Source organism: Phalacrocorax carbo, chromosome 2 (assembly GCF_963921805.1).
Source record: "Phalacrocorax carbo chromosome 2, bPhaCar2.1, whole genome shotgun sequence".
Classification (NCBI taxonomy): domain Eukaryota; kingdom Metazoa; phylum Chordata; class Aves; order Suliformes; family Phalacrocoracidae; genus Phalacrocorax; species Phalacrocorax carbo.
This window is the reverse complement of record NC_087514.1, coordinates 134,725,878-134,751,897: the sequence shown is the minus strand read 5'-3', so window position 1 is coordinate 134,751,897 and position 26,020 is coordinate 134,725,878. Positions and strand designations below refer to the sequence as shown.

Sequence of the window (26,020 nt, the reverse complement as noted above, 5' to 3'; positions counted from 1 at the left end):
CTGAAGTAGTAGAGTGTTGGAACATTGCTGCAGATTTCAGTGAGATTGAATTTTTATTATTGCATTAATATATATACTTTCCACTTCCCTGGAAAATGTTTTCCCCCTGCTGAAATGGAGATGTTTGCTGTCTTGCTCAATATCAAAAAGGTACGTGAAACTGTGGGTTCTTTGATTTGCCTACTGCATGAGTTGCCTTGCACCTCTTTTTTATATTTTTTTCCTGTGATTTCTGCTTCCCTGCCCCCCCAGCTGATGCTGTCATACTTCCATTTATTTCTGAATGGAACTTCTGCACTTCTGAGCACCATTATAACTTTTACTTACTGCTCCTTTCCCTTGTCTCTTTATCATAATAATTGACTATTTTAGCTGAAGGCGTATCTTGGGATAAAGCGCAGTTTCTTAGATCATCTGGCAGCGTAGCAAATTCTCTTAACCTTTTCCATGTCCTCTTCTGTCTCCTGTTCTGTTTCTCAGCTTTGGGGTTATTTTTTCTTCACCGGCTGCAACTGGGTCTTTTTACCTGCCTCTAAGAAAGTGAGTTTCTTCCTAGTTATACTAAAACAAAAAATAAAGGGGTTGAAAATGGAGTATGCCAATTCTATCACTGACTAAGCCTTATAATGAGAGGGATGCATCTTTTTGATCTTTCTAGGCATTAAAAAAAAAAGCTGTGTAAGGTGATTACATGGAAAATGTTAATGGACTAATGCAATACATGTGTAGCTGCAGCATCTGCAGAGCTATTTCTTAACTTTGAAAAGTCAAAAGCCCGTGTACTGTTAACTTCCGTCTGCATAGGTTCACTTGTGTGCTTACTGTACTATTTAAGGAGGGTTTTTTTTCCTAGTAGAGTTAGAAATACTATAAATTACTGATAAGGCTTTTCTTCAGTTCACACTGGTAGCTGTTTCATCAGCATTAAACGTCTCACCAACATCTATAACAACTAAATTTTTGGCAGAAGCACCAACTAATCTATTAGCAAACTCAAAGAAAAATAAACAGCAACATGTAAATGTGAACTTAGAATCATCGAATGGTTTGGGTTGGAAGGGATCTAAATATCATTAGTTCAACCCCCCCCCGCCGTGGGCAGGGACGTCTTTCACTAGATCAGGTTTCTCAAATCCCTGTCCAACCTGAATTTGAACACTTCCAATGATGGGGCACCCACAACTTCCCTGGGCAACCTGTTCCAGTGTCTCATCGCCCTCATCATAAAAAAATTTCTTCCTTATGTCCAACCTAAACCTACCCGCTTTCAGTTTAAAGCCATTGCCTCTTGTCCCGTCACTACAGGTCTTGGTAGAAAGCCTCTCATATTTCTTATAAGCTTTCCTTATTGCGGCCCTCACATATATATATAAAAATAAAATCTCTCAACTTATTTGTACAAGATAATATCTATTCCATTAAACCAATTTTCCATTTTACTGTGAAGTCAGGTTGTGGACTAGTGCTGAAATAGCTGAATACTCAATAACTGTCTGTCTGTGCAGAAGCAGAAGATTCTTTTTATAATTATTTTCAATCAGTTACCCATGTCACTTATTTTCTTCAATTTTATAATTGCCATATTAATCAGAAAAATCTTTAGTCACAAATCCTGGATATTTCCTCTTAGTCTTACTCAATCTTTAGCTAGACTAGAGATCCCTGAAAAGAAGGCTTATGCTACATTTGCCTGGTTGTTGTTTTCTGAGCCTGAAATGACCTGAGATTTGGCTCACTTGGAATTTGAGTGGGTTTTGAAAGGAGATGACGTCACTACACTCATTTCTCGGGAGACCTCATCCGGTTTTACGCAGGCTATTTTAGCCACAGGTTTGTGGTTAGGGATGTTTATGTTCATGAGGAAAGTAGCTTCTTCCAGCTGTGGGACAGTGTAGTTGTTTTATAATTGCTAGTTTTAAGCTTGGATTTTATATTGCCAATAAAGCATAGTTGAAGTCAAACAAAGCACTTTCTCATTTTGAATGTCTGTGCCTTTATTTAAGGTGTCTGTGTCTCTGTTAAATAATTTTGATTATTTAGTAATTAATTAGGTTAGGCATTTTCCACTAGGTAAGCATATTTTTTTGCTGTTCTGCTTCCTTTCAAATTTTGTGTTAGGTTTTACTTTGCTGTAACTCTGTTTAGACAAATCTAACCATGAAGTTGTCCATGCATCCTGAAGTCAAGAGGAATTTGATTACCATGCTATTAGAGTTTAAAAATAAAATAAAAAATAGAGTAGTATCTTTATACTAAGGTTGAAAAAACCTGGATATTCTGGAAAATATTTCCATGTGATGTTTATTTACCAGTTTGTGGTATGGCATACATAATATCCTTGAACATAATGATGGAGCTTCTGTAGAAACTTGTTTCTAGTTGAATTTGCAGTATGGTTGGTGTTGTAACAAAACAAAAGGAGTTAGGTATCTGCTGTGAGGAGTCTGCAGCACGAAATCTGCAGCTGTATGAGCTCCTCTGGACTGCGGACAGGTTGTTGGGACTTTGCCAGTAAAAATAACATAAAATCTAATCCTGTGCATCTGGATTTACTTGGTACAAGAGTTTGGTAGTAAATCTAAACATAACACTGTAATTTTAATTCTTCTCTTACGCTTCTTGCCTATTGTGGGAATAAATCAAGGACTGCTTTCGTTAGCTTCTCTTTCTCCATAGAAATATGATTACCAAAGTGACTTCTGCTTGAATGACAGGTGACAGTTCATTTAGATACATGTATAACTTACACAGAAAACAAGGTGAAAATTATATTCCTATCAGTTTAAAACCTGAGTTTTTCTAAAAGTGGACTGCTAAATTCTGTATTGAATGTCTTGGAAACGGGGTTTAGGAGTCTTTCTGGTGTACTAACAAACCCTGCATCTGTGCTTTTATCTGAATTCCAGTTTGTTCAGACTGTACCAATATATGTGTTAGGAATTACAGATTGTATCTCTGGTTTTATATTTTTCTTCTTTTTTTCTTGCTACCGGAAGATCCATCTTGCTGGAAGTTACATAGCTTCCCCCCCCCGCCCGAAGTATGCTGGAAACCTGTGCCATTTATTGTGTCCCTTCCTGCCTCTATGCCTTTGCTAATCTGTCTCTGCACTTTTCTTTGAGTCCCAAAGGCTTAACAAATGTCCTAGTCTGTTTGACATTACTTTTGTTTACGTTAGTTTGACAGGTGATGGTTTGATTTAGAATTGCTTCTGCAACCTGAAAATCTTTGTTTAATGATGACATATTTCCCTTTCAGTTTCAAATTCTACTGGCCTCTTAAAGTTACACAGCAGTAATTAAAATCTTTGTATTATCTAAGGTTTGTGATTAACATATGACAGATTTGGATAAATCACAGACTAAGTGCTACATTATCCAGCTAAGACAGTGATGAATACTCATTATTTTTGGTGTAAGAAAATAGCTTTGCTATTCATTTACCTACTTTAGAGGCAACAGCAAGAGGAATACAGTCTTACTGAAGCATAAAATGAATTCTGTGATTGTTTGACTGGTTGACATCTGCATACCTGTTCGGTCCTACAGAATAACAAAAAAAAAACCACGCTAAAACATTCTTTCACATCTGAGCACTCTTAAGTTCATATCTTCAAGAAACTGAGGAGCACCAACTGAATTTAACATCTCTGTTTACAGATGCAGTCTCTTCCATGGATATCCAGGTTGCTGGTTATGAAAGAATAGGAAGAAAAAAATCAAACTTTTAATGCATTTAAACAACATCTTTTTATGTTTGGTTTTTATGTTTTATGTTTTTATGGCAGGTGAAGTGTTCTGCAGTGTTTGCCAAAACCATTGAGTTTTAATTCAAAGTGTTTTCATCCAGTCAGGGTTGCTTGTTTAAGTGAGAACAAGTGTTGAGTTGTCTTTAGCCCTGATTTTGCTTGTTGTACTCTTGTTTTCACCTGAACCAAGTGGGATTTCCTTGTATGTGCATAGGCATGGTCTGGGTTTTATTTTTTGTTGTTGTTGTTGTGTGTGTGTGTTTTCTTCCCCGCTTCTCACCACAAGTCTTTGTGAAACACAGTGGTTTTAGCTGTGATTTTTCTTGAGGTCTTGAATACATTAAATCTGGAATTCAAAACCGAATTCTAGTGTTGAAAGAACAAGCCCACATGTTGAAACTTAAATGACTGTGGATGTGAAGTCTTATGAATTAGAGTACTTGCCACAGTTGTAATCCTAACAAGAAGGGAAACTGAGTCACTTGGTAAGAAGCCCATTATTTTTTTAATATGTATGTAACTAGATGCAAAAGTGCATGGATACAGAACTCATTAAATGACAAGATTTATCTGGAGCTTGTTGCTAGATAAAATTTTTAAACCTTTTTCTTGGAACTGAATTCTGAGCTGATATTTATATCTGAGATTTACAGATGAGTTAAGTTTCCTTGTAATTAAGTTGATGTACAGAAATATTTACAGTAAAAATAGTTGCAAGTACACGTCTATCCATAGTATCTGATGGGGGCAAAACCAAGGAGTTGATATGATGTCTGTTGGGTCTTTCTGGTTTTTGTTTTTTGTTTGTTTTTGCTCAACTCCTAGACACTGAGGGAGGGTGGACAAGAACTTGGTTAGAATGTGGGTTGTGGTGTGTGGTGTGTTTTTTTTTTTTTTGTTTTCCCCCCTCTCCTGTACAAGACTTACTTTCCATGACCTTTATCACAGAATCACAGAATGGTAGGGGATGGAAGGGAGCTCTGGAGATCATCTTGTCCAACCCCCCTGCTTGAGCAGGCACACCTAGAGCAGGGGGCACAAGAACGCGTCCAGGTGGGTTTTCAGGTTTTGAATGTCTCCAGGGAAGGAGACTCCACAACCTCCCTGGGCAGCCTGTGCCACTGCTCTGGCACCCTCACAGGAAAGACCTTTTTTCTCATATTGAGGTGGAACTTCCTGTGTTCCAGCTTGAGCCCATCGCCCCTTGTCCTGTCACTGGGCACTATTGAAAAGAGCCTAGTCCCATCATCCTGACACCCTCCCTTTAGATATTTATAGGTATTGATGAAATCCCCCCTCAGTCTTCTCTTCTCCAGGCTGAACAAACCCCAGTCTTTCAGCCTTTCCTCATAAGGGAGATGCTCCAGTCCCCTGATTATCTTGGTAGCTCTCCGCTGGACTTGCTTAAGGAGTTCCGCATCCTTCTTAAACTGGGGGGCCCAAAACTGCACACAGTACTCCCAATGTGGAGTCTGAAACACATGTGAATGTCATTAGCTTTTTGTGTTATTTTGCCTTATTGCTATTACTAAATGACAATATGCACTTGCAGCAGAGGTCAGAATTTTCTTGTAAGTCCTGCTTTATGAGTTCAGTTCATCAGCCACATGCATTAATAAGTCTCCTGTACTGTGGCTGACAAGTTCCTGTATGAAGGATGTGTTACCATACTGACTTATAAATTACCGAAGATAATGTTTGTTTATTTTTATCTCAGTGACATTGGTGAAATTTCAGAAAACTAATCACACATGAAAATAATTTTCAGACTTCTACCTGTGATCCGGTTTAACTGCCTGATGCAGAAAGTCTGTTTTCTTGGTTTGTATTCCACCGCTGAAAATGCCAAAGTATTAATCAAACTTTCATGTATCATTTAGTCCTTGCTGAACCATACTTTTAAGAAATGTCACTTTTAATCCTAAACTTGTCTTGTGAAGACAAGTAAAGCTCTACTGTAAAGAAATCCACTGTCCAAGGACATTCAGTGTAAATGTTCTTCAAAGCATCAGCTTTAGTGAAAAGTTTGTTTGATGAGTAAGAAATTTTATAGAGCTTGTATTTAAAAAAAAAGGTAAATAACTGCTTAAACAATTAAAGACTGTGGTAATACTTCTTTAGACATTGAAAAGCCAAAATTGAAGCATAATATATGTAGAAACTAGTGTAAAAAATGTTTGTCCAAGCTTTGATAAAATTCAGTGACAGCAAATATAATTTTTTTTTAATTGTAAGTTTATATACAAAAACTCAGCTTATATGTATATGCTTTTCCTGAGGAACAGTTGACTGAAACTTGTTTCAGTGAACAGAAAAATACTTGGCTGTTCATTAGGCGACAAAAGCTGAAAGATTCTTGATGGTAAAAACAACAAAAATCCTTCTGCTGCTAAGCAGATAAACCCACTTTTCCATCATAGATTTAAATGGAAAATTTTGATTCTGCTACTTTTAATGCACGAAGTAACATTGGACAACATCTCGTGTCACAGCTATGAAAAAAATTCCATGTAGGGGTTGCCTCTACTTCCTGCTAAGCTTGCTAGCAACTTTTATGTACCTATAACCCCTCTCCTGTGTTGATTCTCACATTAGTCTGACTTTATAACTTTATAAATATCTTTCTTAGAGTAAAGGGGTCAGTTGCCAGTCATCATTGTGTTGGTGCCTGTGCTAAGCCCTGTTGTCCCCACTGCTTGGGTTGCTGGCAGATTCCAAGTTCCTTGCAGGAGGAGCTCTGTTAGGGGCCACATAGACACAAAAGATGGTCTTGTTCTCACCTGGGGCCTTTGTGTGCTGCATAGTGGTAGTTGACTGCTTTCTGTAGGTGATTGCCATGGTTCTTGGCTTGTGTTTTACCTATTTGTAGATCCTTCTCTTTCTTCATATTCTTGGGATTCCCGAGCTACAATGAAGTTGTCATGAGTTTGTATTCTGCATGCCTTACTCCTGTGTCATGTTTATTTTTCTGGAAAATTTTCTGTCTAGTCGAAGTCAGAATTACCAAAGATCCAAATATGCCTGTGGGTTTGAAGTTGCCTGCTTCATATTCTTTTCCAAATAATAATTTCTCAGGTTAATATTTTAAGGCTGATAAATGATAAAAATCAGAAACTATTCTCCTCCTTCCCCTGAATGATATTTTGTATCATAAGTGGCTTAGACTTTCTCAAAATCAGAAATATCTCTAAGTGTAGAAGAGCACAATACTTCAACTGTAAAAGAGGTAATAGAATCACAGAATCATAGAATGGTTTGAGTTGGAAGGGACCTTTAGAGGTCACCTAGTCCAACCCCGCTGCAGCAAGCAGGGACATCTTCAATTAGATCAGGTTGCTCAGAGCCCCCCTCCAACCTGACCTTGAATGTATCTAGGGATGGGGCATCCATCACCTCTCTGAGCAACCTGTTCCTGTGTTTCACCACCCTCGTAGTAAAAAATTTTTTCCTTATATCCAGTCTAAATTTACCCTCCTTTAGTTTCAAACCATTACCCCATGTGCTGTCACAACAGGCCTTAAAGACATTGCCCCCATTTTTCCTATAGGCCACCTTTAAGTACTGGAAGGCTGCAATAAGGTCTCCCCACAGCCTTCCCTTCTCCAGGCTGAACAACCCCAACGCTCTCAGCCTGTCCTTGTAGGAGAGGTGCTCCATCCCTCGGATCATTTTTGTGGCCTTCCTCTGGACCAACTCCAACAGGTCCATGTCCTTCCTGTGCTGAGGGCTCCAGAGCTGGATGGAGTACTGCAGATGGGGTCTCACCAGACACCAGAGGGGCAGAATCACCTCCCCCGACCTGCTGGCCACGCTTCTTCTGATGCAGCCTGAGATACTTTGAGATAGTACTTGTACAGCTTTTTGACTGTGCCTGTGTCACTGAAGGAATGTGTCCAAGACTGGATACTATTTCTTTAGGGAGGAAGGCAGTACAAAACAGACATCAGAAGGTCATGTTTGAGACCTGTGTTCCACAGTCCACATGAATGTACTAATTCAAGACCATTGAGGTATGGTGTAAGAGGTTTTTTCCATCCCTTTGCGTTTCAGAAAGGTTCTGATAAGTTTTAAAGGTCTGTCATATAACAGAGTACTGAATGTCTTACTAAGTGGTTTGAATCCTGGGTGGGACATCTAGGTCCTAATTTAATCAAAGTAGCAATAGTGGCTCTGGAGAAACCATGGATGGCTCTGTAGCCTCTGTGGAAGGGCTGGAGAGCCGCAGAATGTTGTGGGGATTCACCTGGAGGTTTGTCTGGCTTCATCCAAACCAAGTGTCAAAGCAAAGCTTACAGAGGCATATTGCGCTCTAAAAATGCGACCTGTTTGCAGATCAAATCCTGTTGAATATGATTAGCTGTGTTAATATCTAATCTAGACATAAACATACCTAAAATGGATTTGGATTTTTCAAGGGTATTTAGCTGTAACTTCATTCTAGCCTTTTTGAAGGCAGTGGTGATAATCTCAAGTGTTCATATTTATCTTTATGATCACATCATAGTGTATAATTCTTACATATTGAGGAAGGTTGCAGTGAGGGAGAGAATGTCCTTTTGTCTTAAAAACAGAAAAACTTTATTGCAGTATGTCAAAGTGAATGAATCCAAACAGTTATACTCAAATTTTTTGTGGTTCCAAATAAAATTTTTTATAATGTCTGAGGAACTTTATACATGAAGCTGCTCTTCTAAATAATTTTTTTTTCCTTTTAACATAACCATCACATACCCTCATGCTTCCTTTAAGAGTTGAAAAGGAAAGCAAGACTGATTCCTTCAGAGGGCAATTCAAAACCCAGGTCAGCTGTCTGAGATTCCCTTTGGAGGCTTTCTCTTCTAGGTAAGTAGTCTTTTCCTGTAGATGCTAAGACAGAGTCCCATAGGGAGGCTAATAATTCTTGTTTCATGAGATGCTTTCTGTTATTCTAAGTAAGTGTGATGTTGCAGAAATGCAAAAGTGCATTTCTGTATGAAGCTTTGATGTTCTGATATGTTCTAATTACAAAGTCCCCCTGCTGTGAATATTCAGGTGCTGTGCATATCAGGTTAAAATTAAAATGTAATGGACTAGCTGTTATGCTGCCCTTTATTTGAAAAGATAGAGTAAATAAGGAATAGGGGAAATTGTGTCACTTCCTAAAGTTCTTTATCAGTAGCTACATGTCAGCTACCACACTGTGCAGTGAGGTTCAATGGTTCAGTTTAAGAAAAAAAGAAGGGGGAGCGGTTGAGAGAAATTCAGTTTTCAACTGGTGAAAAGACAAATATAAACCAAATCTGAAGTACTGGGAACTTCATATTATAGGCTCAAAAGATTTCAGAAGTGCTCTATTTACTGTCTATTTCTTGTTCTTTTGAAATACTGTTTCTAGTTCTAGTGCTCTGAACTAGATTGGGTTACCTGAACCCATGGGAAAAGTCATCCTTTAATGACATGAACGGGAAAAGTCTACTTGTTTACTTTCTTCTCCTTGCGTAAGGCCATTTGTTAAGAATGTGTGCGGGAGTGGTGTTTTTTTTTTATTCTATGTGCATGCATATGGAGAATAAACAGTCCATCATCTTCCCTTCCTCCCTCCCTTCCCTTCCTCTATAACCAGTTGTTAATCAGTTTCATGGGTTAAAAATTACATTTAATCTCGTGCATTTTTAGAAAAATTGATGTTCTTGGACACACAGCAGGCAGAGTATGCTCTTTGGGTTTCAGCAGGGTTTCCTTTCGCATAACTGAAAAGGGGGTTTTGCCTTTTACTTTTTTTTTCCACTTATCAGTGAATAAGTTATTGATGATGGCTGGTAATAAATTGGTTAAAGAAATCTTGTGTCCTTCAAATATCCCCTGAATTAAGCACTGTTTAAGTCAGTAGTGCAGAGCTCACCGTGCTCATGTAAGTCTCTGTACTACTGCTGTCATTTAAATTTGCCTTTGCTCTTCACAGAAGTCCACTTAAAGTTTTTCAAAGGCAAATTTAAGAATGTTCATAGTCTGATAGAAAACACTTCTCAATTAGGTGATTGAGTTCTGTCTGAGGCTTCCTTCCCAGGAGCCTGGGTAATTAGTTTTGGCAGTGCTGGGGAAGAGGGGTAGAATAAGAGAAATCTAGAATTTGAGATTTCCTTCAAAATAATCTGGGCTCCATAAATTCTTGTTGTGGCTCCCTTTTGTCCAGTTTCTGAGGAAAAAAAATTCTTGAGACAGGTGCTTTCCTTCAATTATATTAATCTGGTGGAAGTTTATCCATGCCCTTGTGTGTGGGGAGAAGACTATAACTACTTTTGAACTACCTACAAGAGCTGTTCTTCATGTGTCTTGGAGCTGCTCACAGAATAGCTGAGTCTGGAAAACATCTCTAGAGATTGTATTTTGTAGATTAAGATTTAATTAGACAGTCAGAGTAGGCTGGTCAAGGCCATGTCCACTTGGGTTTTGAGTATCTCCAAGGATGGAGACTACACAGCCACCAAGTATGGGCAACATACTTCAGTGAAAAAAGGTGTGTGTTTGTTTTTCTTTCCTTACATTTAACTGGATTTCTTCAGGCCTTTGATGGTATTTTTTTTTTCATTGCTAGCCACCAAACTTCAGTGTAGAAGTAGTATTTTCCCTTGTGAGCTACCCTTAGGGCTTAGAGAAGCATTAACTTCTGATACTTCCATCCCTCTCTTCATCAGAAGTCCATCATGTTTCCTTGGCTCCAGCAGGGTCCATTGGTAAGACTCTGGGCATGCAGGAGAGAACTCTTCCTGTCTGGAAGTGCCTGTGTATGTTTAGTAGTGATACAGTCTCTGCTGTAGTTATGATTTACAATGCTTGAAGTGGCAGAAGTGATAGAAGTCAAGCTTGTGCTTCAGTGACTGCCTAATTTTCTGATTAGTTTCCCCTAGCAGAGGTTCTTTTTGCTTCCAAAATATTTTTAAGGAATACTGATTGAAATCTGGTATAACAAAAAGAAGAGAAATCAAAATGTAGACATAAAGAGGCTAGCCTGTCTCATATTTTCTTTCTGCTAAGAAAGCATCATGTAGGCTAGCCCCTCACCTGGTGGGGTCCCTGCTACTGCCTGATAGTACTTGATGCAGGATGAATCTTGTACCTCACCTCTACTTGGTGAGGGCACAGGCAGGACAGCTTCAGCTGCAGTAGAAGTATTTCTGCAGCTGTGTGGTGACCAAGTTCAAAAAACCTGATGAGGCTGGCAAAAATGGTTGTTTTTAGCTAGATCGTATTTCCAACTGGCATCTCTGGGAGACGGAGCAGAAGCTTGTGCCAATTTGTTGTAATTGGCATAGCAGAAGTCCAGCCAGCTGCTCAGCAGCACAGTATTTAATCCTGATGACTGAGGCCTAAGACTTATTTTTAATGGAAGGCATCATCTCATCTTGCTTTTTAGAAATCTTTTTTGCTTCATCTCTGTAGTAGATGCTGAGTTTAGAAGCAATTGACCAAATGGCTGTGTGGCTCTTTTGTTTGCTTAAGAGAGTTTCAGAAAGGAGGGTTTGTCTTACTAGACAGAAGTCTGAGCCTTCCCGCTTAGTAAGTAGTATGCTCACAGTATGTGTGAGGTATAAAACTGCTTAATATTGCACATGAGTAATTGAAAAAATACAGTGATGTAACTTACTCTTCAAAAGAAACAACCTGAATTTATTGACTCACTAATTTCTGCATCCAGCAAAGGCAGCGCAATTGAAATGGGTTGGAAAAGGGGTCGGTGCCTTTGCAGTTATGCAGCTGATACTGAGACGCAGCTTGATCCAGCCAGTGTGTTCCAGTGAGAAATAAAGGGACTATATTAACCTAATCGCTTTTCCGCACAACATTGTGCATCTCCTGCCACTTAGTATACTTCAATGTTTGTGACTTAAAACTAGCTATATGTTAGTAGTACAGCTGAGGGTTCCTTACAGACCCTGTAAGACATACTTTTTTATTAGGCACTGCGTGTCAGAAATTACTTTGGTGGGGAAGTACAAAGAGCACGACGGTCCAGAACTCTCTGCTAGAGTAGTTCTTTAATACCGAACCTGCAAGGATATGTACTGCAAAATTGATATAGACTTCAAAAAGTTGTTAGGTAGCTATCTAACTAAGAATTAGGTATCTCAATACTTTATTGTAAAAATATTTAATCCTGCACTGAGCTCTGGATACTGAAGGCATTGCTCTTCTGTGGAACCCTGAAATTATCACTGAAAGCAGTTATATACCCCAGTTTCTCTTGGACTAGACTTTGATATTGCTGCTAGTAGATCTGCACTGTACTTGCATGTAAAGGTCATTGGCTAATAGTGTTATTCTGCATAATGTCTGGTTTTAGTCTACCTTATTTTATGTTTCTAAACCGAATACAATAGAAAGGCAATAAAAGAATATATAGCCATTTGCTCTCTGAGCTGATGTCTTTAAGTCCATTGTGTTTAGAATTTACACCAACATTTCATAACACGTGATCTTGGTTTTTTTTTCATTTTCCAAATGCCAGCTCGCTTTCTAATCAAATTTTGAAGGTTCGTGTAAGGTTAGAAAGGTTGGATTTGCCTTATGTGCGTGAAATTCATTTTAGTAAAAGTTCACTGTAATTTGTCTTCCAGTCTTTATATTGCCATGTTCTTTTAAAAGATCTTCAGCTTTATCTTTTTTTCTCTGATTTTCATTATGTATGGTTTGATACTTAGTCAAGATTTTTGTGTAAATTATCAGTAATTTGGAATAAATTGTTTTTAACCATCAAGTTATTCATGCTCTAGAGAGAAAAATGTTATTGGTGGTTTTTTTTTTTTTGTTTTAACCATTCGGATTTGTTTTAATTGTGCTTTTTAATAAACTGCTTGTTGGACAACAGAACTTGTACTAATTCTGACAGCTGTTTTAGATGCTTAGTTTTTTAACACACAAGCTGTTGTGAGAAGGGATTACTGTTCCTTTCTTGTGACACTTGAGGTTGACTGGCCTACAGGATTTTGATCTCAAGTACAAGACAACAGTTTTGTTGATAAGTAACTGAAAATTATTTTAGAACTGTATCCAGCAGAGAATCAGCTAGATGTGTTATTAGGGGTGCCAACACGTCATGTTCAGAACTTAATGAAGTGTAGCATTCAGTATTTTTATCCATGAAATCTCTGCATAATGATTTTCTGAACCCTTTTACAAATAGAAATATTTTGGAGTTGAGTAAAAAATCCTTCTGGAAGAGAAAGATCTGGAAGATACCTCCAGGATGTAGTTTTGAAAACGTGTGCTTATGGATTCATTTCAGAAGTGCTCATGAAAAATTCATCTTGGAGAAGGGGGAAATAGAAGTAGAAAAATCTATTTCATCTGAATTCTGTTAATTTGTATTCACTGCATCCTATTTCAGAAACCCAATTCCCAAAATAATTTTGATGTATAGGCACAAGATAGGAAGAAAAGGTAGTCAGTGAGTATAGTCTTGGGACAGTGCAGTGAGAGATGACAGTTTAAAGGAATGGTATTAACCTGAAATGCTTAATTTTGTTTGAAAATGTTGTACCTATTTATAGTTACAAGAAACATAAGCTTTATGGTGGCCACTGGGCATGAAGACCTCCATTCCATCTGTGCTGTTCTTCTGTAGCAATTTCAAAGCTGCATCAATCCTTGGAGCACATGAACTACTGAACTCCCTTTGAAGAAAAAGGGGCGGGTTCATTGTTCCTGGGTGAGAAAATGCAAGTCACTGATGAGCAGCATCACCACCAGTGATATATCTGAAGATAGATGCTAGTTTGCTGTATATTGTACTATAGCCTAATATGCCAGGTTGATGACTTCGTTAATGAGTTATCATGCAGTTAAAGTGGATTGCCTTAGGAAATGCAGATAGTTTTATACTGAGTCCTGGAACCACTTGCTGTACCTTAGTATCTTTAAGATTTGACCAGTCAGGATCTGTGTGCTGGTTTTTGTGGGTGAAGGTGGAGTATAGATGCATCTCCCATGGACCATAGTATCCTGCATAAAATTATAATGTACTGTGGCCAGCACTATGTTTTTTTTCCTTTGGTTCAGTGCTAACATTAAAAAATATGCAGTACTTCAGTTCATACTGTCTCATTTACACTGTGACATTCTTTCAGTAAAGGGAAAGAAATGAAGCATGTCAGCTCATCAGTAGAAGTCTATTTGAATGAGAGTGTCTGTGTTTTGGATATAATTCTGTATGCGATGATGTGGAATTTTTCATGGTTCTAAATGTGAGCTTTGACAATATGAGCCTTGTATCATATTTGCAAGGAGTTGTTAAAACTGAACCTGAACAACAACATTCAGCTACTGAAAGCTTTGCATTTACAAGAAATATATGGAAATAGAATATCAGGCAGGATGCCAACCGCCGCTTCATAAAATATAAGACTACCAGTGCAGTTGAATTTGCAGAATTCCTTAACAGAAATGGTTTTTTTGGGGGATCCCAGCAGAATGCTTCCTTATATGGGAGTTATTCTCAGTAGGTTTAACAGCAATGAAAATTCAGTGCTGATGCTGTCTATGGTAGCTGAGACTGGAAGAGACCTAGAGACCTCTGGAGATAGTTACTCCACCCCCTTCTAAAGGCTGGGTCAACTGCAGCAGGTTGCCCAAAACAGTGTACAATCTCCAAGGATGGAGGTTCAACAAACTAGTTGGGCAGCCTCTTCCTGAGGTGTTTTGCCTCACTAAGTGAGGCACCAGTGAAAAAGTGCCTTCTAATGTTTAAATGGAATTTCCCATATTTCTGTTTATGCACATTGCCTCTTACTCTGTCGCTAGGCATCACTGAGAAGAGTATGGCGCTCTCTTCTTCACTGGTCTTTTCATCACTGCTCTGCAGTGGAATACCTTCTTTCCTCTGACCTTGGTTTTCTTTCTGTTTCTCACTTTCTTTCTCTGCTTCTCTGTTTGTCTGGTGTCTTCCACCTGTAAGTATGCTTTCACAGAATCTCCACAAACTTTGGTGATAGGCTAAGCTTTGGCCTGCGGTGGGGCTGTTGCAGGGCTGGCTGGACCAGCTGAGACTGGCACATGGCAGGTCTTTACCTTCTCCCACAGAGTCCCCGCCCTGCAGCACCCCCACCTGTCCCAAACCTTGCGTCATCCATTCCGTAGACGCATTTTCTCTAGCCTGTTGAAGTCTATCTGAATGGCAGCACGACCATCGGCTCTGTCAACCACTCCTCCCAGTTTTGAATCATCTGTAGAATTGCTGAGGGTTTGTTCTGCACCATCAGCCAGCTCGTTAATGAAAAGCAGTACTGGCACCAGTATTGACCCCCAGGCGCTCCGTTAAAGTGACTGGCCTCTAGCTGGACTTTGGTCTGCAGATCACAACCCTTTGAGCCTGGCAACCCAGCTAATTCTCAGCCACCCCACTGTTTACTTACCTATCTGTATTTCAGTCTGTCTGAGGATGTTATGGGAGACAGTGCTGAAAGCCTTGCTAGAATAAAGATAAACAACATCCACTTCTCTCCCCTCATCTATGTTGCTAGTCATTTCACTGTAGAAGGCTGTCTACAGTGCCAAGCATGATTCTCCTTTGTAAATAGATGCTGCTGAATATTTCGCATCACCTTCCTGTCCTTCACATATTTGGAAATTGTTTCCAGGATTATTCACTCCATCACCTTCCTAGAAATTGAGGTGAGGCTAACTGGTCTGTAGTTCTCCGTATTTTCCTTCTTATCCTTCCTGAAGACAGGAGTAACATCTCCTTTCTTACAGTCTTTGTGAACCTCCCTTGATGCTGTTGTGGTTTAGCCGGCAACTCGGCCCCACACAGCTGCTTGCTCACTCCCCCACCAGTGGGATGGGGAGAGGATCAGAAGGGTAAAGCTCATGAGTTGAGATAAGAACAGATAATTATTAAAATAAAACAATAACAACAACAACACAATGAAAAGGAAAACAGTGAGAGAGGTGTGAAACCCAAGGCAGGGGGAGGGAAGGGGGAATGAACAACCGAAACCAACCACATGTGATGCAGCCACTCACCACCTGCCGACCCGACGCCACCAGTCCCCGAGCCACAACCGCCCCCCTGTGCACCAACTGCCCCGGTTAATGTACTGGTCATGGTGTCACATGGTATGGAATGAACATCCCATGGGCCAGTTGGGGTCAGCTGTCTGGGCTGTGGCCCTGCCCCTCCCGGCCTCTTGCCCACATGGCAGAGCGGGAAGCTGGGAAGGCCCCTGGCTGCTACAGGCGCCGCTTAGCGACGCTGAGCCGCTACTTGACAACAACTAAAGCATGACTCTGCTGTTGGCACTGTACCAGCTACAGTGGAGAGAATTAACTCTATTCCAGCGAAAACCAGCACAGATGGTCATGACCTTTCAAAGGCAATCTGAGAGTGGCCCCGCAGTGATATTGGCCAACTCCCTTGTCCCTCATGGGAGCATCCATCCCATAAGGTCACGTGGACTTACGTGTGTCTAGCTTGTTTAAGTCTTCCTTAGCTTGGTTCTCCTCCAAGGGTAAGTGTTCCTTGCTCCAGAAAAGCATGCAAGAGTTATGAAGCAGCTTCTTTCTACAGAGTTTCAGCAAAGCTGGTATCTATAACCTAGTGGTTCAGGATGGGTGGGACCGTTGTGTTGACAGTATGTGGAATATCAGTATTTGCACTCACAGGAGCATGCCACACATATCTACTGATCTCTCACTATCTCACACAACTATCCCAAATTACTTGCAATTATTTTTATTGGGGAAAGAAGTGGAAATTCGTTTATGCGAGGTGAAAGGTTGGTCATCTGAGCATGCAGCCTGAACTGATTGCATGTTCTCTGGTCACACTAGCTTCAAATATCCACTTAGATGAGAGAGTCTACATGAAGTGAGATTGGACAAAATTGTAGTTTTAGTTATGGTGATTATAAAAGTGTTTTCCTTAGAATATTGCCAAATCCTAATTTCCAGACTTTTCTGTTATGTTTAGTTTAAATCTTTACTGAAAACTCACTCTAGTAAAGTCCATAGTTAAGCATTAATATCCGTTATGTGACTTTGTGAGATACCATATAGTCACAGCTGAGGCTGGATACTGAATGAATGGATGTTGGATTCACTGGAAAATGTTTTTCATTATCTGTGTAGCTGCTAAAATAACAATGAGCTCTCTGAAATTAAATAATAATCTTAGAACTTGGCTAGCCTAAATTGTGCGTTTGTTGTACTTGTACTGACAAATCTTGGAGCTATATGGGGAAGTAACTCACCTGCCTCAATCAAGGTAAACATGTTCCCAAATAGCAGTTTTGGATTAGATCAGCAGTAGAGGCTGTTCAGTTTAATAGTGGTTCCATCTGATACTTGATGAAATTTCATGCATGAGGTAAGCAAAGGAAACTAATTAGGATTTCCATGAAGTATCATGAAGTTCGATTTTACAGATGCTGTCTGCTGGAGTACTGGATGTTTCCAAATATCATGCCTGTTTGAGCAAGTTACTTTAGTGGGCATAAAAGCAGAAGTTACTTATCTAAATGTGTGATTTCCCTTTCTTGAACGATAATGATGCTAAACTTAAATGATTATACTAGGTTAAAATGTAATTTACTATCTGAAATTTGGCTGAGCTCAGCTTGAAACTAAATGTGCAGTTGGTGGTTTTAAAAAAAGTGACGAAAGCTGCTAAAATATTCAGCACTAAGAATATCTTCAACTACTTCGATGCTTCAGGAGCAGTGGCTGAATAGGATAGTCACAGTCGTCGTAGTGCACTACAACTTTCTCCTCTTTCCCATTATGCTGTTTATATTGTGCTTGAATGAAAATATATTTTGGTTCTCTGAAAGCCTCTTCTCTGCAGCTTTAAACTTTCAGCAGATGGGAATATTAGAGAAACACTTTTGCCTTTGCTTCTGCGTTGAACTGAGAATGCTGTAAGACTGTGAAAGTATTCAGCCAAATTGCAGAACCTTCCTTGCCCTGCTCTCAAGCAGCCCACACTATTAAGCAGCTATCTTGGTGGTGTCATAGATGCCATTAGCTAGTAGTGGGAGATCCATTCAACTATGCTAATTATTTCAACAAGTTCTGTTCTGAATTATGTAAACATTGGAGGTTAAGGAAGTAGTAGATATTCCAGAAAGGCTTTTGAATGCATATCTGTTTCTGCACATTCATGTTTCAGTGCTGACTGCAAATGTCTACAGTAAGAGCAAAATTATGAATTGGCCACTGCTTAGCCATAAGGATACCATCCAGCTATTTCTTCCTCAGGTCTTTCAAACTCTAGTTCATGCAATTCCCTGATCTTAGTGCAAAGAGAAAGGACCGGTTAATCCTTTACTTTCTAATATTGTTATGTGACTATAGATGGGCTGCAGTGCAAATTTGTATCTGAGTCTGGATTGCCCTGAAGCTTGAGGATTTTTAGGTTTAGTCTTGTTTTCAGTGGTCATCAGCTCTTGAATTTACAGCAAGTATGTAGGTGAAAGCAAGAACCTTTTTTTTGAGAAAGATTTCAGATGTTCTTCTGTTTAAGTCTGGTTGGCATAACTATGATCTCTTAAAATATGTTGTTAATGTATAGGTCAAAAGTGATTTTTCTTTATTTTATTTAGATTCTCCCCAATTCTGGAAGAATCTCAAAATCTGAACAACTTCTGCCACAGTTTGGCTTTACACTGTCAACAAATTACCATTCCATCAAGAGCAATGAGCTCCACAACACCAGGTTAGTTTGTTTGTTTTTATACCTCATTCCTGCAGAACACTGTTCTCTCTTAGGACGTGCAGAATTCTTTGTGTTGTTGCAATGGATTCAGCAAGTGACTGATATGCCGGCTGCAATTCATAAGATATGACTGTCTTATAAAACAGGATAAAGGCTATATAGGCCAAAAAGGCTGTTTTGGGGACACCTTATCTCAGCTGAATTAGAAAGCTGGTATAATCCTATGGTGTTTTTAAAACATTTTTGTAGAGTTTATTAAGAAAGTGAATAATCACGATTGGACATGAATAAGCATATTAAAACATTTCAATTCTTAATATTTGTATTTAGTCATTAAATTATTATCTGCCTTTGCACAGTTCCCTTATTTAAAGAAAGTGCAAATGGTGTTCTGTTAGTTTTTTAACTCTAAAGTCATATTTGCCCACATTGGGCATTCTCTGTAGAGCTTCCTCCTTTAAGGATGTGTAATGAACAATGGTCTCTGAACAAGCTTTATCCGATATCTGTAAAATGAGTTACTGCAGTTTCACCTGATAGAAGGTTAACTATTGCTAGCTGTACCCAGTGTTCAAACTTTCGGAGAAGCAGAATGCTGCATATGGAACATGCCTTGACTTCAGTCCTTCTGAGGAGCTAGAGTCCCCAGTTGAAATCTGTGCAGCGTCCCATATGGTTCTCACTTTGCTCACCCACACTTGAAGTATCTTTTTTTAGTCCTGTTGGTAAAATAACCCTTTACAGGTGGCTTATTTTATGGCTGCTTTGGTTTTGTGCAAACAGCCTATAAAAGCATCAGGGAAAACACTGTAATAGTTAGTGAGCTGTATTTATCTGCTAGATGCCCTATCTCATAGAAATGTAATTCACTGAGGATATTTGGAGAATTGTTGATTGTACTGTTGAAAACTGGCAACAACTGCTTTTACATTAAATGGAATCAAGCATAGCTTGATAGGTTTCATACTTGGCCTCTTTTTCTTACAGCGCAATTTAGTGCATGCAGTCAATTATCCATAAAAAAACATGATGTTCAGCAGAAAGGCATGTCTTTGTTTCATCTGTATCCCAGTGGTGACTAATATGGAATAATCTTGTACTTTCCTAAACATGCAGGTCAAATTCCAAGATATTCCAGTTGATTGGGTATCTTTCTAACGTTTCTTATCTTGCATTAGATATAGTCTGTGGAAATAGCCAAAAATGAAATAGGCTCTCACAAAAAGAAGGTAAATTTTCCAATACTCTTACTGCTATGAAGAAACAGATTGTAAATATATATTCATGTCTGCTGTCTTTCCAAATCCAGTAAAGGAGAAACATTCAATGTAATCAGATTACCTGTAAAGGTATTTAGACACTTCAGAAATATTGCTTTTAGTAGGAGTTAGGTGCCTAAATATCTTTAAATCCAGTCCTTTGTGTCCCCCATCATTAGAGATTGCCTGTGAAAACTCCAAGCTGCTTCACCAACCGTATCAAAACACCTCTGTGGCACGTGCAGTGTTGCTGTATTCAAGGACAACATCACCCACGGAATCCTCATTTTTCTTTCCCTCAGTGAAAGGGAAGTTAGGCTGGATTTATCTGGACTTGAGTCTTGCATCCTGCTTGAAGTAAATGCTGTGGACTAAAGGAGGATGAGTGTTTCCTTGTGGCATCTCTTCTCTCCCCTGATCGAGGGGAGTCCAAGATGTGTTTTGTCACCTTCTGTCAGTCACCAAATTTCTGCTTTCAGTGCAGTCCCTGTAATAGACTGGTAGGGAATAAGAGTGGTAGGAACGGCCTCCCATATCTGTAAGCAGTTAATACTTGAGTATTAGAATTTTTTAGAAAACAATAATTGCTGATTTTTCTTATTACTGAGTCCCCCTTTCCCAGTCATTTTCAAACATGCATATTTATTCATATGTGGCCAACATGTTTTTGTCCCATTGCAAATCTTATTGCTCCTTTTTCTTTCTCCTGGAGTTGACTTTTATGAAGGTGATCTTTATGAGATGAACAGCTAGAATGTCAGTTCCATCCAGCTACTAACTTGAGGTTAGAAATATATACTTGTTTCACTTTTAAGACACTGCAATAGTTGAGGAAGTCTCTAGTATTCCAGAAGAAAAATTAATTGGATTGGCACTGACACGAGCAGCTTGTTCCTGTGATGATTAGCCTGTGGAAGGCAGTTCTTGCATTTATGGCCTGTAGTTTAAATAGGAAAAGCCTGCTGAAGATGTGTCTAATAGTGTTATAGTAAGGGGGTTTGTGGTCTTGGCTTTTTACTCCGGAGATTCTTGTGCTTCTTCAGGGAATAAGCTGCTATATTCAGTTACAGCCAGTAGTTAGGGCAGTTTAAATTAATTTTTAATCAGGAAACTTTAAACATTGCCATTTCATACAGGCAGTCTTTTTCTATTGTGTAATACCAGGATGCTGCCTTATTCGCATGCCAATCTGTGTGTCTTATACATAAGATCTGTGAAAATTTCCATAATGTATTGTAAATATCAACGCTTTAGGTCATGGTTGTAGGTTACAACAGAATGGTAGTTGTATTTTTCTTTTTACAGGTTATCTAGCCCATACATATATAGCTTGTGCCTGTACATTCATGCATGCGGTTTACACAGAAGTTAAGTATACTTCAAAAAAAAAAAAGAAAAAATGCAAGAGGCAAACTGGTAAAGCAGTGCTACTCTGTAGGTGAATGATAAAGGCCAGCCCACTTCATGGATGGCTTGTTCTGTCAATGAAAAAATTCTGAAATGCTGTAGAAGCCTCAAGTATTCTGTGCTATGCTAAATTTCTCTATATATTTACAATGTGATATGCAAAGTGGAGGAAATACTTATTTCTTTACAATAGCTTTCTCTTCATATCTAAATTGTTAGAAAGTCCATCGAAATACCCAGTGTGGAACAAGCAAGAAATATGCATATTTTATTCAAATATTATCTGAGGAGCTTCTTTGGGTAGGATTTGTTTGCAGCACCCACGCACATAATTATTTCCTTACGTTGTATGATGTAATGAACAGGTCTCCAGTGTAACAACATCTACTTGCAACAACACTGTAACCTATTAAATTGATGTCAACTGTTTGAACCCTAAGGGAGCAGGCTCTTGCTAATCTGTAGAGCTATAAAGCAAATGCTGAATCCCAACAGGGGAAAGTGCTGATGTTTTGGTTGTTTGTGTGGCTTGTTATAAATTGTAAGATCATTAGGGAAATGTTTACATCCTGTTGCCATTGCGGGTTCTGAACTGATCAGTGTGCATAAAAAGCACTGGACAGAAAAATAAAATATTTATTTGTCCTTCTAGGGAAGAGTTAACCTATTGTTTTGAGAGAGGCTTTTTTTTTTAAAAAAATATTAAATAGTACCCAGTGGTGAATTAATGCTCACGGATGTGTTTGGAGTTATTTGACTCTAACCGTTTAATACTTCTGAAATATATCTTCTGTTAACATGGTGGTATGGTTGGGGATTGTGTTGTGTGACTACCAGCTCAGTTTCCAAGGATTCCAACTCTTGCAAAGGCTGTTGCTCTTCTGAGTAGGAGATCACTTCATTTTAAGCATGTGTTGATTTAATACGGTATTTCTCACCCAGATTTTTTCAAAGAAAAACAACACCTATGCAGAAATATTTCTGTGAAGATCATGGAGGCATCATGACCCTAGGCTTTCATTTTGTACCCTGAGAAGGGGAGTAAGACCAGAGAGATCTCATCTCTTCTCCCCTTTCCCTCTCCTGTCACACAGATCTTTCAGATTTTGTGCTTTGCTTTTCACCTTGAAATTAGAAGTAACATTGGAATAGTTAAATTAAGTAAATTCTATTTAAAAAACCAAACCCCGCAAACCTCTAAAGTTGTCCATGGAACTATTTGGGGTAGAATAATTTCTGTTAGGGAAGAGCGGCAAATAACATTGATAGATGATGAACGAAGGAAGATACCTGGAGCTCTAAACTGTCCAGCCAGTTTCTGGATGCTACAGAGTATTGCTAAATGGGCATCACTTAGTATCACAGTCCCCCAAGTGTTAAAACACATATCCAGTTTATCCAGTTTCTTCCTTTTACTGTTGCAAACAAGTGAAATGCTGCTGTGGAAAGCTGGTAATTGTTTAGATTGAGAGAGCTTTTCAGCATCCTGGGGGTCATGCTGGTTTTCAAAAACATAACAGTATGTGCCTGCTGCTGAGAACAAGTTCAAAATGTGTACAGTTTACTTACTTGCACCCAGGTGAAATCAGCTCTTTCATATAACTGTAATTACTGAATTAAAATCCTCACCCGATATATAATGTTTTGGAATTCCCTGTTCAAAATTCTTCCTGCTCTTCAAAAATATTGCTTAATTTTCCTGGTATTAAGTATCTTGTAAGAGCTGCCTGTTGCTGTAGTCAATCAGAAAGTAATTTTTCTTTTCTTAATAAACTGAGTGGGAAGAGAGAGGAGCTGTGTGCTGAATTCTGCCGGTTTCTGCTTTTGGATTGCTTTTCTGTCATCTTGATTCTGAATTTCTTTAATAGGCGTTTGTTTGTTCCTCTTGAGGAATAGCTTGTTCTTCCTCTCTGCAAAGCTGACTCCCCCTGTTTTCTTGTTCTGCTTTGCTCTGCTTTTTCATAAATCATTTTCCTTATATTAGTAAAGGCTAAGTATAGAAAATGCTCCAAAATGGTATTTCCACTACTGTATTAAAATTAAAATGCAGTGAAATGTTACGTTGCAGTCCAGTAACCACCTCTGCACCAGCAGTAGATGCTGTGAACAGATGAATATTGAATGATCATGTATGTAGTTGTACTAAAATATATTTTGTCAGTGTTTTTGTAAAAAGACTTAAGAGAACTTTGAGTCCAAAACAAAGTAGTAAATGAAATACCAGAAGGCTAAAAACTGTTCTTCGTACAGAAATAGGTGTGTTACAGCAGGTGTTTAATTCCATTGAAGCTGAGTGCATGGATGTTTTTTGACCTCTGACTGTAGGCTGAAAGAATCAAATACATTTGTTCCTTGTGATGACTTTGTGATGACTTTTCCTTTGGCTTCAAAAAATGAAAATGACTTACAGAAAGGCTGGATTAGATATATGTTTTTGTGAGTTCACTGAATATGGCCCAATAACTTTCAGGATTAGTAGATACGTTATCTATTAACAGGTATGTTACCTCTATCTGTCTATTTATCTATGTGTGACAGAATACTGCAGCTTTTTAAGGTATCAAAAAGGTAAAAAGAACATCTATAAGCTCAGCCTTAATGAAACGTGTAAAAGAAAGCACGGGGTGCAGTGGGGGAAAAAAAGCCTGCTTTTAACTTTCAATGCAAAGCGTGACTCAGATGTGCAGCTCAGGTTTTGACCTCTTGAATCTCCTTACAGAAGTCCAAAATAGCCTCAGTGTGGTATAAATCTTAGTTTTGCCTTTATGAAATGTTGCTGTTTACAGACCCTCTCTCTGTCTCTGTTTTTCTCATAATAGTTTAAGCCTGACATACTTATCTAGGTGTTTCTAGGTAAAATCCCAATAATTCACAAGCATGAGTGAAAAATTTTGATGCAAAATGTGTACTGTCACTGGGGATCTAATATATACAAAAAACAAATAACGAATAATGCTCTGTGTATGCATTAGATAAAGCATCATCTTGGTCACTCGCTAGTAATTAAAGTTGGTAAATACACTGAGCTACTTCCTATGTTATTTTATTTTTCCTCTTAGAAGTCATTTACACCATTTACCATTAAAATTGATAATCAAAACATTAAAGCGTCACGGTCCAGCTCTCACTTGTACATTTACACTTACACATGTTTATGGAGGTTATCATTTTCTGTGCTAACTCTTCAAATTTTAAGTAAATGAAGAATGACGACACAAGTCAGCTAGCCAGTGTGTTGTGACATTAGTTACTACTTTCTGCAGTTTTAGGTTAACTGAAGAAAACAAGTCTGGAGAGAGTTTTTTGATATAACTTTGCAGTGCTTTAACATGATATGTGCATATAAATTTTAAGCTGTGGCATACATAAAAAATTCCTATCTCTTCAAACAGATACTGTGCTTGAAAATTACAATTGCATTGCTTTTTCCTTTCAGGAATGACTTGTTAATATCAGCCACCAGATGTTTTTGTCTGCAAATCTGTCTTTTGAAATAACTGTTTTGTTGGTCCAGGTAGCCAAAGCAGGTCTTACTTTTTGAGCAGTAGCACTTCAAAAGCTACATTAGCTTTCTGGGAATAAACCTTGAAATTTTTTGGTTTTATTATTATTATTATTTCAGTATGGTTTATAAAGCTTGTAAAGATTCTTCAGATTTTTTTTTTAATTGGAAGTGCAAACATTTTCTCATTTTAAGTATATAATTTATCCTCAGTGTTCACTTAAACAGTTAACATGTACACCTCTAGAAATGGTGATCAAGTTTATTGTCCATTGAGAAAACACAGTATTTCACTGTACTTTCAGAGTTATCAGAATTTTTACTCTGACCAGTTCATAAAACCAAGATGGCACAGTTTTACTTTCACTGGAGTCTAGTGAAGAAGCCCAGTTAACTTAAGCCCATGTGGCAATATAAATTGAATAAATTACTTAAATGGCTTTTGGCTTGCAGCTAATATGCTTTGGTATATCCTGAAAAAAATTGAGTTTACTCAAAGACCAAACCTCTGCACAGCTCTCTTCTTATGAGAGATCTGGGCTTTTGATGCAGAAGTATTCTTTCTGTAAACCATTTTCTGTGCCTTAATTTTTACTGTTTGCCAAGGCTGTGTTTTCAGTGTGTTTAAACTGAGACTGTGTTGAATTTTGTTAGGTATCAGGATATAACTGGTTCTGGGTAAGCATCTGATTCAACAAGGGTGCGAAACAAACGGTACAAAAAGACAATTCCAGACTGAAAGAATCATCCTCAATTAAATACAATGGGAATAAATTACATCTTTTTCAACGGCATTGGCCTGTGGTGGTGGTTAGTGTGCATAAAGGTGTTAACTGTGTGGAATGGGCAATAAATGCTTCTTTAAATTCTCTGTTAGCTGTTGGGGAAGTTAGGTTTTTCGGTTTTGAGCAACAACAACAAAAAAGTTGCACTTCAATATTCAAATATTAAACATCAGGTGTTTATTAACACCTTACTAAATATTAAACTTCAGTTGTAATGCTAAACATAGGACATGGATAATTTGCGTACAAGAATATTAATATAACTGGCTAAGCAGATTTTTAAATGTTCTAAACCAGATTTCAGAATGCTATAAAATAAAGCTAACGCCCTATTTTGTGTTTTAAGTAGGTATGCATATACTTCATGTAAATATGTAAATTTGTATTTTGAGTGACCTTAGGAAAGGCAAACCAGAAGATTGCATTCTCTATAGAGTGAAAATATGGTATTATAACTCATGTCGTCTAACACAGTTCTAAGAAAAAAGTTTTCAGACAAATGATTAATGTTTTTGATGGTAGATGGGTTGCTGGATAAAGGTAATTGAGGAATATAACTAGACTTCTGTGTTATATGACAGTCTTAAAAATAACACTATCCAAAATCATGATGGCCTTAAATTAAATAAAAAC

At 38.3% G+C, this 26,020-nt stretch overlaps 1 protein-coding gene across 3 annotated transcripts in view; it reads left to right on the top strand.

Moving 5' to 3' along the window:
- HDAC9 (histone deacetylase 9) overlaps positions 1-26,020 on the top strand; it is a 487,110-nt gene that overhangs the window by 22,222 nt on the left and 438,868 nt on the right. For all 3 annotated transcript variants that reach the window (XM_064444483.1, XM_064444482.1, XM_064444481.1), the window contains exon 2: positions 18,322-18,434. In XM_064444483.1, coding sequence (XP_064300553.1) covers positions 18,416-18,434 — 19 coding nt within the window. In that variant the 5' untranslated portion in view covers positions 18,322-18,415. The remainder of the gene's footprint in view (positions 1-18,321; positions 18,435-26,020) is intronic.